Source organism: Cephus cinctus, unplaced genomic scaffold, assembly GCF_000341935.2.
Source record: "Cephus cinctus unplaced genomic scaffold, Ccin1 Ccin1_scaffold1847, whole genome shotgun sequence".
NCBI classification, from domain to species: domain Eukaryota; kingdom Metazoa; phylum Arthropoda; class Insecta; order Hymenoptera; family Cephidae; genus Cephus; species Cephus cinctus.
In genome coordinates, this window is record NW_014334027.1 from 297,424 (window position 1) to 311,657 (window position 14,234).

Here is a 14,234-nt window from a genome sequence, read left to right on the forward strand (position 1 = left end):
CACATATTTTATAGCCTGTCCGATAAGATGAGTCTTCATTTTTATTTTTATAAAAATTAATTATTACAGCTGTGCTACGACATCGGACTACAGTTTGGATGGATATAGCGTCTGGACTATGGTAATAAAAAATATGCTTTTTTATAAACAAACATTACAGATATGACAAACTTGCAATTTCATCATGAACCGAAAACGTTGACACTGTAATCCTTAACAATCTTTCCGTCAATCATCCGACAGTTTCAATCTGATGAAACAAAAAATGTCCACCATGACGAACGTAATTCATTAATCCTTTCGCTACTCGCTAATAATTTTTAATTGATGTCAATTAGTTTCGTGAAAAACCCGTTCACGCCAATCTCGCGCAAATTCTTTGAAGTTACATCAAATACGAGAAAGAGATTAGAAAATTCACCGCGTGGAAAATTTATTTAAAAACTTAAAATTTTGTCTGGGTGACCAACTTAATTTATGATTAGCTGGGTCTACCTTGTTGCAGAGAATGTCCCTTTCACGCAGGAAAATGGATGTTAGGGTCATGTCCATGAAAGTGATTTCAACATATCCATCAACCTGGTGACAAATAATTTCGTTAAATGTATATTTTTGTATATCAATAAACACAGGTTAATAAACGTATGAGTTACCTGATTTAAAAGAAAAAGATGAAAATCGGCTACAAGCTAAATTCGTAAGTAAAATACATGCGTCTAACGGCAGGGTAATGAATGACAGATGTTATCAATTCTTTATTGATTCCTATTAATCAAACCAAGTTAAGAGTCTCAGAAGATGAAGCTTCTTCCATACGATTTAATGAATTCTGTCGTGAATGTACGCCAACTGGTACCAACTCAACGAGAAAGGGATCACTGTTACAGTTCAATTGGCGCTGGTGATGCCGCTGAGGAAAGTAGCAGACGACGTTCATCACGAGTCACTGCAAACGAGACGGGATCAGAAGCCAGTAAAACTCCCGTAGTGTGCCAAGAGACATGGCTGTGTGTAGATAAAGTATTATTTGTATTGTATAGTGTAACGCTATAGTGACGCCGTCATCGATAATCTGTCCCGTCATCGTTTCCATCATCAATTTAAATAGGTGGCGCTTGCACGGACACGCGTCATTACGGAGATGTACGCGGACGTGAACGCAACGCGTAGCTGTCGAGAATAAAGAGGATTATAAGGCGCCAATTCAAATCGTCTGTAAGAAAATTGTTTCTTAAATAAGACTCATAGTAAATCCTGATCACGGGTATACTAATGTTTCAATTATCTAACATCATAGTGCGGTGAATACGACAGTCCGAGCATTCAGGTCAGTAGTTGATTGATTTTATTTTTGCATTTTTATACGACTGATTCGCAAGGAAAAAGGCTATTAGAATAAAATTTCATTAATAATAATTGTTGAAGTGAAAGATTCTTAACGAAATTTTATAATAGACTCTGAGATTACGAAATAATTATTTGAATTGGAACTCCGTTGGTTATTTTTATTAACAGTATATACCAGAAAGAAGACAACGATAGTAAATACTAGTGAATGTAATGCTGTGAGAAATAAACTGCTTTATCGGGAGAATCATGTATTTTGGGAAGTTAAGGAAATTTTATGGCGAGAAGGAGGAAATGAATATTCAGTAATAATTCTTGGCACTGCTTACATGAATAATATGTAATAGAAATAAAAAAAGGATAATAAGAGTAAAATACATTAAACTAACTCGTATCTTTACGTGTACTAGCCTAGCATTACTGTATCCTATGCATTGATATTTATATGATACCAATAACAATATTAACATTTTTCAAATTAAAGTAGCGTTATACTAATATAATTGAATAAAATATGATAACAGAAAATGAGTTTCTTTTGTCAACGTGGAAAGAGAATATTGCAATGGCGTATGCACCAAGTGTGTCTGCGTATACTAAAAACTACAGTTGACATTGAACTCAACATTCGAGGCAGTAGCGTAACTCTTATCTCTACGTAACGCAACGGTATGTTTCAGGGACGAGGGAAAGAGAACAAGAAAAATATTACACATTTGCCAGTTTGACTCTCATTTGCGAAAGAAACGTTAGTGCCAATAAGATCAACCATCGATAATACACTTCGTGACACGGGTCTATCCAATATAATCTTCAAAATCCATTTTCTTATTTAATTTTCATCACGTCAAGTCAAATCAAGTATGTAAACAATAGTAAACATATCGATTAGGCATATGAGCACAGCTGAAACGACCGTTTATTTTTGTTTTTTAAAAAATATCAAGTACAAAATTCTGATTGGCTAGATCTAACGGAAAGCTCCTCTATGATTGATGGGTTTTATATTGATTGACAAATAGCCTGAAGCGAATTTACAAAATACCAGCTGGTTACACAGCATGTCTCATTCCTACTGAGAACAATTGAATACAAATTCTTAAGTGTTCTGTTTGAGCTTTCTTTTTGCTTTTCCTTTTTGATTTACCGTATTTAATACCGAGAAACCTGTCTGCACAGTAGTCAGATCGGATGTCTCGGCCAAGCAGCGGATCTTCTCATTAACGAGCGATCAGTGCAAAACCCGCCAATTGGGACAACCTATATACATGTACGTATATATTTGACTCGGTATAAGTACCATATGTTGTATACTGACGAATACTTTATTGGCTTTTATATGGCACATAAAATAACAAAAGAATAATTTTTTTAAATGCTAGATTTTATGTACTTGTCAAATTTTGCTGTTCTGAATGTTTTATAAACTAGAATATTTATGGTGTATATTATTACTTGGGCGTGACAAAAAATACGGATTTAACTGGGACTTTGTGCGATATTCTTCCTTGACCTTAAAAAAGAAGAGAAAACTGTAAAATATTGCAAGAAACATTAGCCGGAATTAATATTTTTTAAAACTTGTTAGTAAGCATATAACCCGTGCTGGAATTTTGAAATTAGAAATTTAGCAAAATCTCTTTCTTTGATGTGTATTAAAGCAGCATTTCAGTACGTCAATAATCATCGGAATACACGTGGTAATAAATTTTTAATATATATCGGATAGGTTTCAAAGTAAATTTAATCGTTTTCACCTCACTTGGATACAAATCACTAGCTTTCATTACTATAATGAAAAATAAAGTAAACAAATCTATCGAGAGACAGAAGATATAATTAAATAAACAAAATCTCGTGTTTATATGAAATATTGCCATGCTACTACTTTTTATAATATATTGTAATCTCACATGAGGCTGTCGTCATTATTAAATATTACTCAAAGAATATACTCACTGGCACTAAATTGCATATTGAAGCTTTTGCCGACAGTCGATAAAAGTGTGATATGCGCAATCGAAAGGAACTAACCGGGTTCAACTTACTATTATCAATTGAAATTGTTCTCTGAAGGATGCTGCAGACTGACTAATGATGGACAAATTTCCAGACAGAATAAACTGTAGAGAGATAAATACTCTGTAACTTTTCTTGTGTATCTTTGACATTATCTCTCTCTTTGTCTCTTTAGCTTTTATTATTCGAGTTTAGGGTTTAAATTACAATTAGTTCCAGTCTTCATTAAAAATGACAAAAACTTGAAATTTTTGTATTGCATTATATATGTTACAAATTATATTGTATCTTGAGGCAAAATGATGTGTCATATCATTTAAAAACAGATTTTTCCGACACGCAAGACTTTTTTCTTATCCTGATTGATAACAGGCATATATAACTGATAACAGCTCGGTTTGTTCTTAATTCTTTTGTCTGCTAGTTTTTATTTCTGAGATTATCTACTCGTCAGAAATTTGGACTCATAATAAGAATGTGTGTTAGTTTGTATCGTTTATCCTCATGATTTTTTTTATTTTCATAAATTCTAGTGATATTTCACTGACGTAATGTCAGATATAGGTTTAAAATAATAGATTGTTTTGTCTGCTGCATCTAACTGACATTTGTTGTGTGCATCATGTTGCTTAAGACAATGGACTGTATGTATTGTATTATGAGGATACTGATAATAATGTTCCAGTATCAAGTTCATCTGTTTTGTACAATTTCACAAAGAAATTATTAACATTTTCTACATGACGTTTCATTTGACACTTTATATATTACACTTTGAGGTTATAATTAGATCTCAATTGTTGTACAGTGCAAATTAAGGATTTTTTTTTCTTTTTAAAGATAAATTAGGATATGACTTTTTTTCTTACATATTCCACTTCTGTGTGAGTATCATATCTACATATGTTATTTATACTATCTGCAGATTTCTTAATTCTTTAGTAAGATATTTGCTTAGCATAATAATAAGTCAAAAAGATATATTAACTTTCATGAATTTCATATAACATATGGAACATAAATTTTTAAACTTCATTCTTATATGAAACTGGTCTAACGATTAATGTAACTTCAATTTGTATTATTAACTCAATTGAATTTATTTACCAGTTAAGATCTAATCTTTTTATAACTGTACAATCAATATCTTAAGATTAATCTAATTGTGTGAACGTGGTATACAGATTATAATTTATTAAATAGATAATGAAATATGTCGAAATCAAATAATAAATTCTAGCGATAGAATGGCTATATGTTAAGTTCTATACATTTCTATTTTTCTATCACAATAAAGTGATATGATAATAACTTTCCTTCATAATAACTGAATTATAGACTTGACGTAAGATAATTTGATTCGTTTGACTCTGCTGGATTTACATAATTATGTTGTATTTTTATTTGTTTGATCAGAATCGTATATTTACTAATAAATCTTTGCATATATATACTTGATGATCATTTTCATTACTCAGTAGATGTATAGATACGATGGAATGAATGTGTCATGATACAAAATGCCTAAAATCTTAAAGCCTTGTTAATAAATCTAATACTCTGGGTCATGTATAATTCTGTTTCAGATATCTCATAAGATGTCCATCCTGCAATACAAATGGCTACTCATATTTTTAGGTAAATTCTTTAGAACCTAAACGAACATCAATTACTTAAATTAATATCTATATAACATCTTTGTTAAATTTTCAGCATGCCGACACGTACAGGCAGATTTGCGGGTGTCGACACAAGACTTAACAGTACCTGTAAATGGACAAAATACCTATCAATTGTACTTGACGTGAGTATGTTCCTGATGTCACAAGTAAATATAAATAACAAACACATAATGTATACTCTAAAGCACTACATAACAGTGATAAAATTAAATTAATGAAGCTTGTAATTAAGAAAATATCTTTCAGAGATGAGTTATCAGAGGATGTGACAATCTTAATAGAGGCTCAGCATATCGACTTGGTCAGGACAGAGCCATCAAGCTTTCTAATAACGCGTGAAAATCAGACGGGAAATTGGACAATTACAGTATTGGGTCTTAGTGCTGGCTATGTTACACTCAGTTCAAACGTCACACCCAGCACTAATATTATGTAAGTATATAAATTTGGTGAAATTCACTATATCCTGGTCAGATACCAAACTTCTTTTCATAAAAATAGATTTGATAGTGTAAAAGAACTTTACTGACCATTTTTTCTCATAACAAATCATATTAAATGGATCGCCACTTTCTCCACAGTACATAACGAATTAATTTATAAGTATAGGTAATTTGATCAAATTCATTTATGAATTCTTTGACACATTGAAGATAATGATATGTGGAAAAAAATGTATCAGTATATTCCAGTAACAGAACAATAATTCGTTAAATGTATACTTTCTTGTTGATAAGAGATTATACAGCATTATGTATGATTGAGGCATATCTCATTGGTGGCCTCATTAGAATTAATTTTTCCATATGCTATCGGAATTTGATGAGCAATGCCCTATGATGATGTGGCCTTGTTGATTTTTCACGAGTAACTAAAAGATTCCGATCAATAATATATTTGTTATTTGGTTATTCACTAGTATTTAAGAAGATAGCCTCATGACCTTAGTGCTGCTCATCGAATCTGACATTTTACCATTGCTCTCAGTTGTCATTAAGTTTTCGTAGGACCTATATCTAAACTCTAGGCGATTATATTTATAGTGATAATTTCATTTTTGCGAGTATCCATCCACGTCCTTTATGGTTGATACGTCTTTGCACGACAATGGTTATTGTGATTAAAATTGTGCTTAGATAAAAAAGGATCTTCGTCCTATCGCCGGATTTTCTATCGGGTTTAATTGAGAATTAGTGAAGAAATGATTAAATAGTGCGATAATAATCGGGAACAAGATGAGCATATATAAAGTTATCATTATTCCTCGTGACAAGTTGAAGGACTTCAATTTCACGTAAGCGATGAATTAACAAATAAAATGAAAAGCGTCATGTAGGCATCCCGATGATGAAAATCGTCATGAAAATTGTACACTGATTATGTAAACTAATCAGAAGCATTTAAATTTTCTGCTCTCTTTTTCAAATCATTTTTCTCTCATTTCTTTACGTTTTTCAGTTTCTCCGACGCTTACGTTCGTGTGATTGTTGAAAAATCAGATGTTCTCTACCATGTAAGTGCAGTCGTCGGCTGGGTCTATTTCCTAGCATGGAGCATCAGCTTCTATCCACAAATCTACAGCAATTACAAGCGAAAAAGTGTCGTTGGCTTGAATTTCGATTTCCTGTCTTTAAATATCGTCGGCTTCATCATGTACGCCCTGTTCAACTGTGGTCTCTACTGGATACCCACAGTTGAGGTAAGCACATATTATTTAATTATGGGTATGAATAGGAACTACTTGCTATAACTGTTCTCTATTTTCAAAGTTTCTTGTTTTGGCACCAATCCAAAAATTGTATTTCTTCTTTTCTTCTTTCAGCAAGAATATTTCAGTCGATATCCAAAGGGTCTGAATCCTGTTCAAGTGAACGATATCTTCTTTGCACTTCATGCAGTATTTGCCACTGCCATTACTATTCTTCAGTGTTTTATTTATGAGGTAATAAAAAAAGAATTTTTTTTACATTTTTGTTTAAATCGATTTACCTTTTTGCTTGAAGGGAGTCATAACGTAGTTGTTTTTTTCAGAGGGGCAATCAAAGGGTATCAACAACTGCAAGAATCATTCACGGGGCTTTTGCTATATTTATTTTAATATCAATTATTTTATCTCTACTAGATACCATCACATGGCTCGATTTTCTCTATTATTGTAGCTACGTTAAGTTGGCAATCACTCTTATAAAATACGTACCTCAAGCGTTCTATAATTACAAAAGAAAATCCACCGTTGGATGGAGCATTGGTAATATTTTCTTGGACTTTACCGGCGGTACTCTGTCGATGTTGCAAATGATACTCAACGCCTATAATTATGGTAAGAAAACATAAATTATTACAAGGCAAAGAAGCGGTTTTTATCGGCTATAATTTAAATTTTTCTCTTAACACTGTTCTGACATTAAACACATTTCAATTATCCGTTTAGATGACTGGGAAAGCATTTTTGGAGATCCAACTAAGTTTGGACTTGGTTTCTTCTCCGTTGCCTTCGACATTTTCTTCATTATACAGCACTACGTCCTCTACAGGTGCGTCAGCTTCTCTCCTTCACATGAACCTTATGCGTTTACCCTCCTCTTGCCCTCCTTCACTTCCCATCTCTTATTTCTTTCCACTTCCATACCCATTTATCTCTGCCAAATACTCTGCTTCTTTATTTTTCGCATATATTATCCTATGCTTTTTTTATTTCAAAATTACCCGCCTATTCGCAATAAACATGGTCTGCATGTGGTTCAATGGATTCAACGGTTTACTGTGACTGAGATTGAAAAAAATATTTTCGAAGCATGTATCGTTGGGATTGGATAAAATTTGTCTGCATTTTTTAAATGTGTTATGTATTGTGTCACGAGAACTCGAAGGAAGCGCACACATTTTTTTTTCACGGCTCATGTATAACGTCTGCAACGCTCAACGGTAGAGTATTAGCATCTCATTATATATTTAATTAATAATTATTGCTTGTATGAGTTCTTTAAAGAAAAACATATAATCAACTCAGTCGGTATTTTTTTATCTCGCCTTGCCTCGTATTATCATGTCTCGTTTCCTATTTAAATACGTTCAAATTGATTAAGCTGGGCATACGATAAAATATACATATTTGTATTTGTATATATAGCTTATATACCGTCAAAGGAAAGATGGCTTCTTAGTTATCCTGCTTGTGTTGTATATGGGGTAGAGCAAGAGTTTTTGACATTGCAGACATGCCAACGGAGGGATGGTCGACCTGAAAGGCCGAGTGTAGCCAACCTGACGACAATTCTGGCTTGCAATATCACATGCTGCATATGCATGTATCTATAATATTTCCTCAGTAAAACCGCCGAGCAAGTAGTTATACAGATCCTCATTGTGACGTTGATAGTTACAAATCACCCATCTTCCTGAAATATTCAGAATGGAGAGAGCCTTTCGGCCTACTGGTAGTCAGGAAGAGAAAGATATTCGACCGATCCAAAACGACTCACAACGATGACAATGACAAAGGTCGACATTTTGAGAATAGGATGACTCTATTATTCCTATGCGATATAATTTTTTATTTTTATTAGATAGTGGCCAAGTGTTCATCGGATCGAGTCCCGTGACAAATTCCGTCAGTTTTCATATTGTTTCTTCTATTTTTCTTTTATTTACGTTTGCTCCTTGATTTTTCACTTTTTCTATTTTTGTCTTATTTAAACGAAGTAATCAGTATTACTATGTTTAAGTATTTTATTATTCCCGACGAGCATACTGAGCACCAATGCCTCCAATGGTAACAATGACATTTGTATCGATAAAAATTTTATATTATTAGTAGTCTCCATTCTTGTTTATCATGTTTTATACCTCAGTGCCTCCAATTATTATTTTTCATTCGTGACTCCACAATGTCTTCCATAATCGTTTCAAGCTGTAATATTATAGTAGTTAGACAGAAAAATACAAGTAGTTTGAACTTCACGTGTACGTCTGCGGTTCAGCTTGCTAATTATAAACATGCGAAATGACAATTTTTACAGTGGACCGTAGTAGGAAATTATTGTTTTATCATCCAATCACTGGTGCAATTTTTTTAATTGCGTATGCGTTTCAATTAAGCATGCTGGATATAGAATGACATGTAGTAGTATAATGTATTAAATTAAAGCGACAACAACTTCCTTGGGTATGGCCAGGAGCCGTAGTTTCAAGATGTCAATAATTGCCACGTAGAACGTAGAATATTGAATGTGGTTGCAAAATCTAATGAATAAAAAAATGCATTTTTGCGACCAGTGGGAATTTTTGTTTTGTGTGTGTGTGTGTGTGTTATGAGCTCACTATATACATATATTACTAATGAGAATTCATGTATTACGTAGTGACATGATTTTACTATCAGCTCTACGTACCGTAATACATTTTCACATGGGCGACCATTCGACTTATGACAACTACGCTATTATAATTAAGAGAACATTGAATTAATAAAATATTCATCGCATGGTTTGATGCATCAGTTTTAAGCCTGTTGATACGTATCTTTATGTGTAAATTGTCCGTCCGTACGTTTTGATAACATCAAGTTCCGCCGAAGTGGGTGAAACAAGAAAAGGAGAAACAAATCTTTATTTACCGCCCATCACGTTAGAACTAGGCAAGTACTGGAGCTTTTTTGTCTTAGAAATATTTATCCGTGCGCATCTACTGAATAAAAAATGAAATGAAATGAAACTGATAATCGCTCAGGCTTTCAGGTCGCAGTTGGTACTGTGTCCGTTTTTTTTTTTTTGTAAATTCAGTTAGCGCGGAAAAAGAAAGCAGAGAAGCGATGTAGAATTAAAAGCTACGAAAAAGATAACGTTTGCGTAGTGAGTAGAGTTGTTCGTTACGCCGATTGTCCTAGATGTCGTCGTTACGTCTGTAATGTTCCGACGATTTGGCGTCGCGACGTCCATACTTTCTTAGAAAGATTTAATGGATTCTTTTCATAGGACGGGGCAAGACGAGTATCTGCAACTGCCGCAAATCGCATCCGCTGTAACCACCATGTCGAATAATTCAAATACTTCAAATTTTTCATGACCATTGGTAAGGCAAGGTATCGATGATCAATTTATCGATAGACTCGTCCAGTTAGGATCGATACCTACTTAGAGAAGATCGTGGTTCATCCATATTACTGATTTTGTTGAGTTTTTGTATTTTTGTTTGCATGCAGCATGCGTGACAGTGCGTTTTTCTATTGTTATAATGCTAATGTATGCACGTGCATGGGCTATGTTCGATTAGCCGAAATTTGTTTAATCGATACATCAGAAATCGATTTCTCTGCATCTTATATTTTTTGTTACTAATAGACGGGGTTTTGCAACTCGAAGATCAGCGGTGTACTTCAGTATGTCCTGTTTTCAGGGATCGTCAAGAGTACATGAAACTGCCTGGCGATTGTCATAAGGATATTCAGGAAGACAGCTCAGACAAAATCTACAGTTGCTGATGATGTTTATGCGAATTTTGGACACTGAGAGTAATTACTCTTTATCTTTAATCTGTGAGATCTGTGTGATCGTAGTTTCTTAGTAATAAAGACACGATATTTATTTAATGGCACACACCGTCCAATTGCTACACAGCTATGGCTGATTCACACTTTAGCTACTTATCTTTTTGGTTCTCGCTTTTCATAGATTTGGTATATCGAGTATACAGGTTGTTACATTGTTTGAGTATTCTTTAAAGGAGACATTTTAATGGAAGATATGTGAACAAATTGGAACAGCAAATTCGAATAAGTCAGTATAATAATATTGGAGATGTAGAATTTTTTGTTTGTAATTTTATTAAGCCTTTCACGACACGAGAAGCTTTTACTCTAAAAATGGATTTTTCTGGACAACATTTCTCAGTATTTGTCAAATAGTTCTATCAGCTTTAAGGAGTGATGCACTTTTAGGAATTTCTACAATTTTATTTAGAAAAACATTTTCCCCTGTCGGGAAATTAGCGACAAAGGATAAAAATTTATATATTTGTAATGCCTAAAAAAATGCTGCTTTTATTTTCCTTATTGCTCCGCTGCTGTTGTACAATGGATACAAAAATATTAATTAAAACAGAAAAATATTTTTGTCATTCCTATTCTAAATAACCAAGCACATTTTCATATGATTTTCTTAATGAATTAATTGCTCTCAATTTGCTCCATTTTGCTCCGCAATTTGGTTTTTATTTTATTGAAGCATCTTCAAATTATAAGTGAAATTTGATCTTCTCTTGGCTGGATTGCAAACGTTTACAATATGGTTAATTTTCGAACTCTGTACATACATATCGTATGACACCGAAAAACTGTTAAAATTGAGGTTGCCCGAAAAGACACTTGCGGCGCTGACTCCGCTAGTGAAACCGACGATGGTGGGGAGAGTACCGGGCGAAAAGATATACATATATATATATAATCTACATGGCTTCTATATCTATATATAGGTTAGTCATTGACAACAGCGACGCCATCGGCGAAATAGTGAATTTCTTATTTTGACGCATTTCTGGTGTCGTTTTTTCGTTGATTCTCCTATTAGAGATGGGATTCCTCTACTCTAGTCTCCATGCAACGTAACTTGAAATAGTAGCACACATTTTATTTCGAAGACTGCCAAATATTTTTTTGCGTTTTTACAAAGTTTTACGAATTACTTGACCGCAGAGAAGAATAATTTTAAAAGAGTCATTGCAACTGTTATTTAATGCATAATACTTTACAGAAACTCAAATATATCCCCATTGATATGTCGGCGGGACAACATTTTTGCACGGCTTGTACACCACATGCGCAGTTCAATTCGAAAAGAATGACTTGCTACAGAATGTGAGTGAAATAGTACACGCTTACAGGGCTATCTCCGGATACAGGCGTACGGCCTCCAGTATTCGTCCAACTCAACCGTCACTTTCTTGTAGATGCTAAGGTAGCAGACGACAAAATTCAACCAAGATAATTTTTCGGCTCCTTTCGCCGGTTATTAGGTATACATTATTTTCAATTAAATTTTCCTTTTTTTAGTTAAAATAATAATAATAATCGTGTTTGTAAAAATATAATCCTATACAAAGTTATTGATGTAAAAAAGTTTAACTAAGTGTAACAGTTTAGTGGAGTCAACATAACCTCCCTGTTTATTCATTAACGCTGACATCATATAAGCTAATCATGTTTCAGGATGAAATCTCATATACTGGCTTTACTGAGCACGACAAGAAACTCATTAAACTTCAGCAGAAATTTCAACTGTTGGACTGCAGGTATAACAAAGATACACCGAACGACCTACGAAAGGACATACCCAACAGTATTGGTCAACCCCGATGGTAGCTCTATAATAATTCCATATCATGAACCAAGAGGGATAATAAAATTACCTCTGGATATTTTTACATTGTCGGAAGCTGAACGTAAAGCAAGACTTGAAAGACGCAAGCCTAAGACTAGAGTCAAAATTGATGAAGACATAGAAGATGACTTTGACGTCACTAAGTATTTAAATTTCAAGAAGAAATAGATACTACAATAAATCATATTCGGCTATCAACTTATTTAACATTGTACAGAAAGAATTAAACAGCTGATAATTGAAAATTCATTAATTATTGTACAGAAAGTATGATAGAACTTTATTATAAATATACATAAACCAAAATCCTCATCGACAATAAAATCACATCAAGGATTCATGAATGTCAAAGATCAATATCAATGAATGGATTAAAACTATGTTGAATCATCCAACAACAAAAAATAATCACTGATGAAACCATTGTTAGAAATATTCAATGTAGTTATAGATCTAGATGTTTCGTAAACATGTCACATAATATATAATGAAACAATAAAAAGTGAATAATAAAAGTTATCATATTTCTACTATTTTATATATCTCTTTACATAACATACCAATTATCCCAGTACGGATATCTGTGAATCATTATACTGTGTCGCCGTAAATAACAAGGAAATGTTGAGCGGGTCGTTCATACTATCACGTTTATACAAAGGAGGACGTCTAGGGGCAACGGCCTTGAACTTGCCTAAAATAGAAAGTCGCTTCCGAGTGTCAAGAAGTACCAGCTGTATATACATACGTATATATACTTACAAGATGCTGGACCACTTTCGAATTACATCCCGTTTCTCTACTGGTACATGTTGTCACTTTATATTCCCATCCGCAAAATATTCATCTACATACCCTACAGATACGTCAGATACATCAGATACTACAGATACATCAAAACATGCAAGAGCTCGCAGGCCTATTTAAATTTCATTAATTGAGATACGTATAAATGAAAAATATTTTCTATCAGAAACATTAAGACGCAGGGTGAAGAAGGAAGTGAAAATATTTTCTGAACTCTTTAAAAATTTAGAAAGTTCACTCTCCTTTTTCTCCACCCGCTTCCACTGCCATTCGAGGGTTTTTCTCAGTCGCGTTCTAAGTACTCATGTATATAGATGGTTCAAATAATAAATCAGAAGATGATTCATAGCGACGGATTTTAAAAGAAAGAAATGGAAGCTGATTTATTCATCCAGTCATCTCTTTTCGTAACTTTCTCCGATACTTTACACACATTGACCAGTCATCTCGTTGCAATTTTCGGCAACGTATAAATCGTAGATAACTGACGGTACAGAGAATGGGCCATCTTGAACTTTCATGAAGAGTACGTAGGCACGTACATATACATAGAGAATAAACAGCCTGTGGCTATACTTGAAACTTGAAAGTTGTCAACGAGCGAAAGTGACTCGTCAATATAATATAGATGTATATATATGTTATATGCATATACGCACCACTTACAAGACATGTTCTGTACTTCTTTCGATATGTATTTCCTCTTGAACTTACACACGCTTTTAATTTAAAAAAAAATTCAAAAGAAAATTTCTTCGCGACGAAGTAGAAACACAATGGCCGAGTCACTGTGACAGCCAAAATGGCTTTTTACTAAAACATTATTCCGACTCGAGGTTAATGGCATCTTTAGATCTACAAAAAGATAAAATGTTGTATACGGTTCCTGGAAAGATATAAGACATTATTTACTTGATACAATGTAGTCTCGTTACACGTTAGGACATACTGACTTCACAGTCTAACGCAAGAAGGCAATGAACGCGTTTCTAAGTTCTCACTAGTG

General features: G+C 33.6%; 2 protein-coding genes across 21 annotated transcripts; both read left to right on the forward strand.

Moving 5' to 3' along the window:
- The first annotated feature begins 1,029 nt into the window (after positions 1-1,029).
- Positions 1,030-10,640, forward strand: LOC107273854 (cystinosin homolog). Of its 20 annotated transcripts, none has more exons than XM_025091114.1 (11): positions 1,123-1,327; positions 2,028-2,208; positions 2,527-2,617; positions 4,953-5,004; positions 5,080-5,194; positions 5,269-5,480; positions 6,507-6,747; positions 6,871-6,990; positions 7,080-7,368; positions 7,480-7,582; positions 10,388-10,640. In XM_025091114.1, exons 4-11 carry the CDS (start codon positions 4,985-4,987, stop codon positions 10,482-10,484), a joined length of 1,197 nt encoding a protein of 398 aa, XP_024946882.1. In that variant the 5' UTR covers positions 1,123-1,327; positions 2,028-2,208; positions 2,527-2,617; positions 4,953-4,984; the 3' UTR covers positions 10,485-10,640. The 20 variants fall into 20 exon arrangements, with proteins under 20 accessions (XP_024946887.1, XP_015607920.1, XP_024946882.1 ...); XM_025091121.1 differs by having other exon boundaries at positions 10,443-10,640; XM_015752439.2 differs by having other exon boundaries at positions 5,080-5,170; positions 5,295-5,480.
- Positions 10,641-11,585: 945 nt separating this feature from the next.
- Positions 11,586-12,940, forward strand: LOC107273855 (39S ribosomal protein L55, mitochondrial). Its single transcript, XM_015752442.2, has 3 exons — positions 11,586-11,898; positions 11,991-12,056; positions 12,250-12,940. Exon 3 carries the CDS (start codon positions 12,251-12,253, stop codon positions 12,587-12,589), a length of 339 nt encoding a protein of 112 aa, XP_015607928.1. The 5' UTR covers positions 11,586-11,898; positions 11,991-12,056; position 12,250; the 3' UTR covers positions 12,590-12,940.
- Positions 12,941-14,234: the final 1,294 nt, after the last annotated feature.

Coding starts and splice junctions, on each gene's coding strand:
- LOC107273854 (XM_025091119.1), top strand. CDS start 4,985: ATGGCTACTCATATTTTTAG. Junction 5,195..5,268: donor GTATGTTCCTGATGTCACAA/GTAAATATAAAT, acceptor AAATTAATGAAG/CTTGTAATTAAGAAAATATC. Junction 5,481..6,506: donor ACACCCAGCACTAATATTAT/GTAAGTATATAA, acceptor TACGTTTTTCAG/TTTCTCCGACGCTTACGTTC.
- LOC107273855 (XM_015752442.2), top strand. CDS start 12,251: ATGAAATCTCATATACTGGCTTTACTGAGCACGACAAGAAACTCATTA.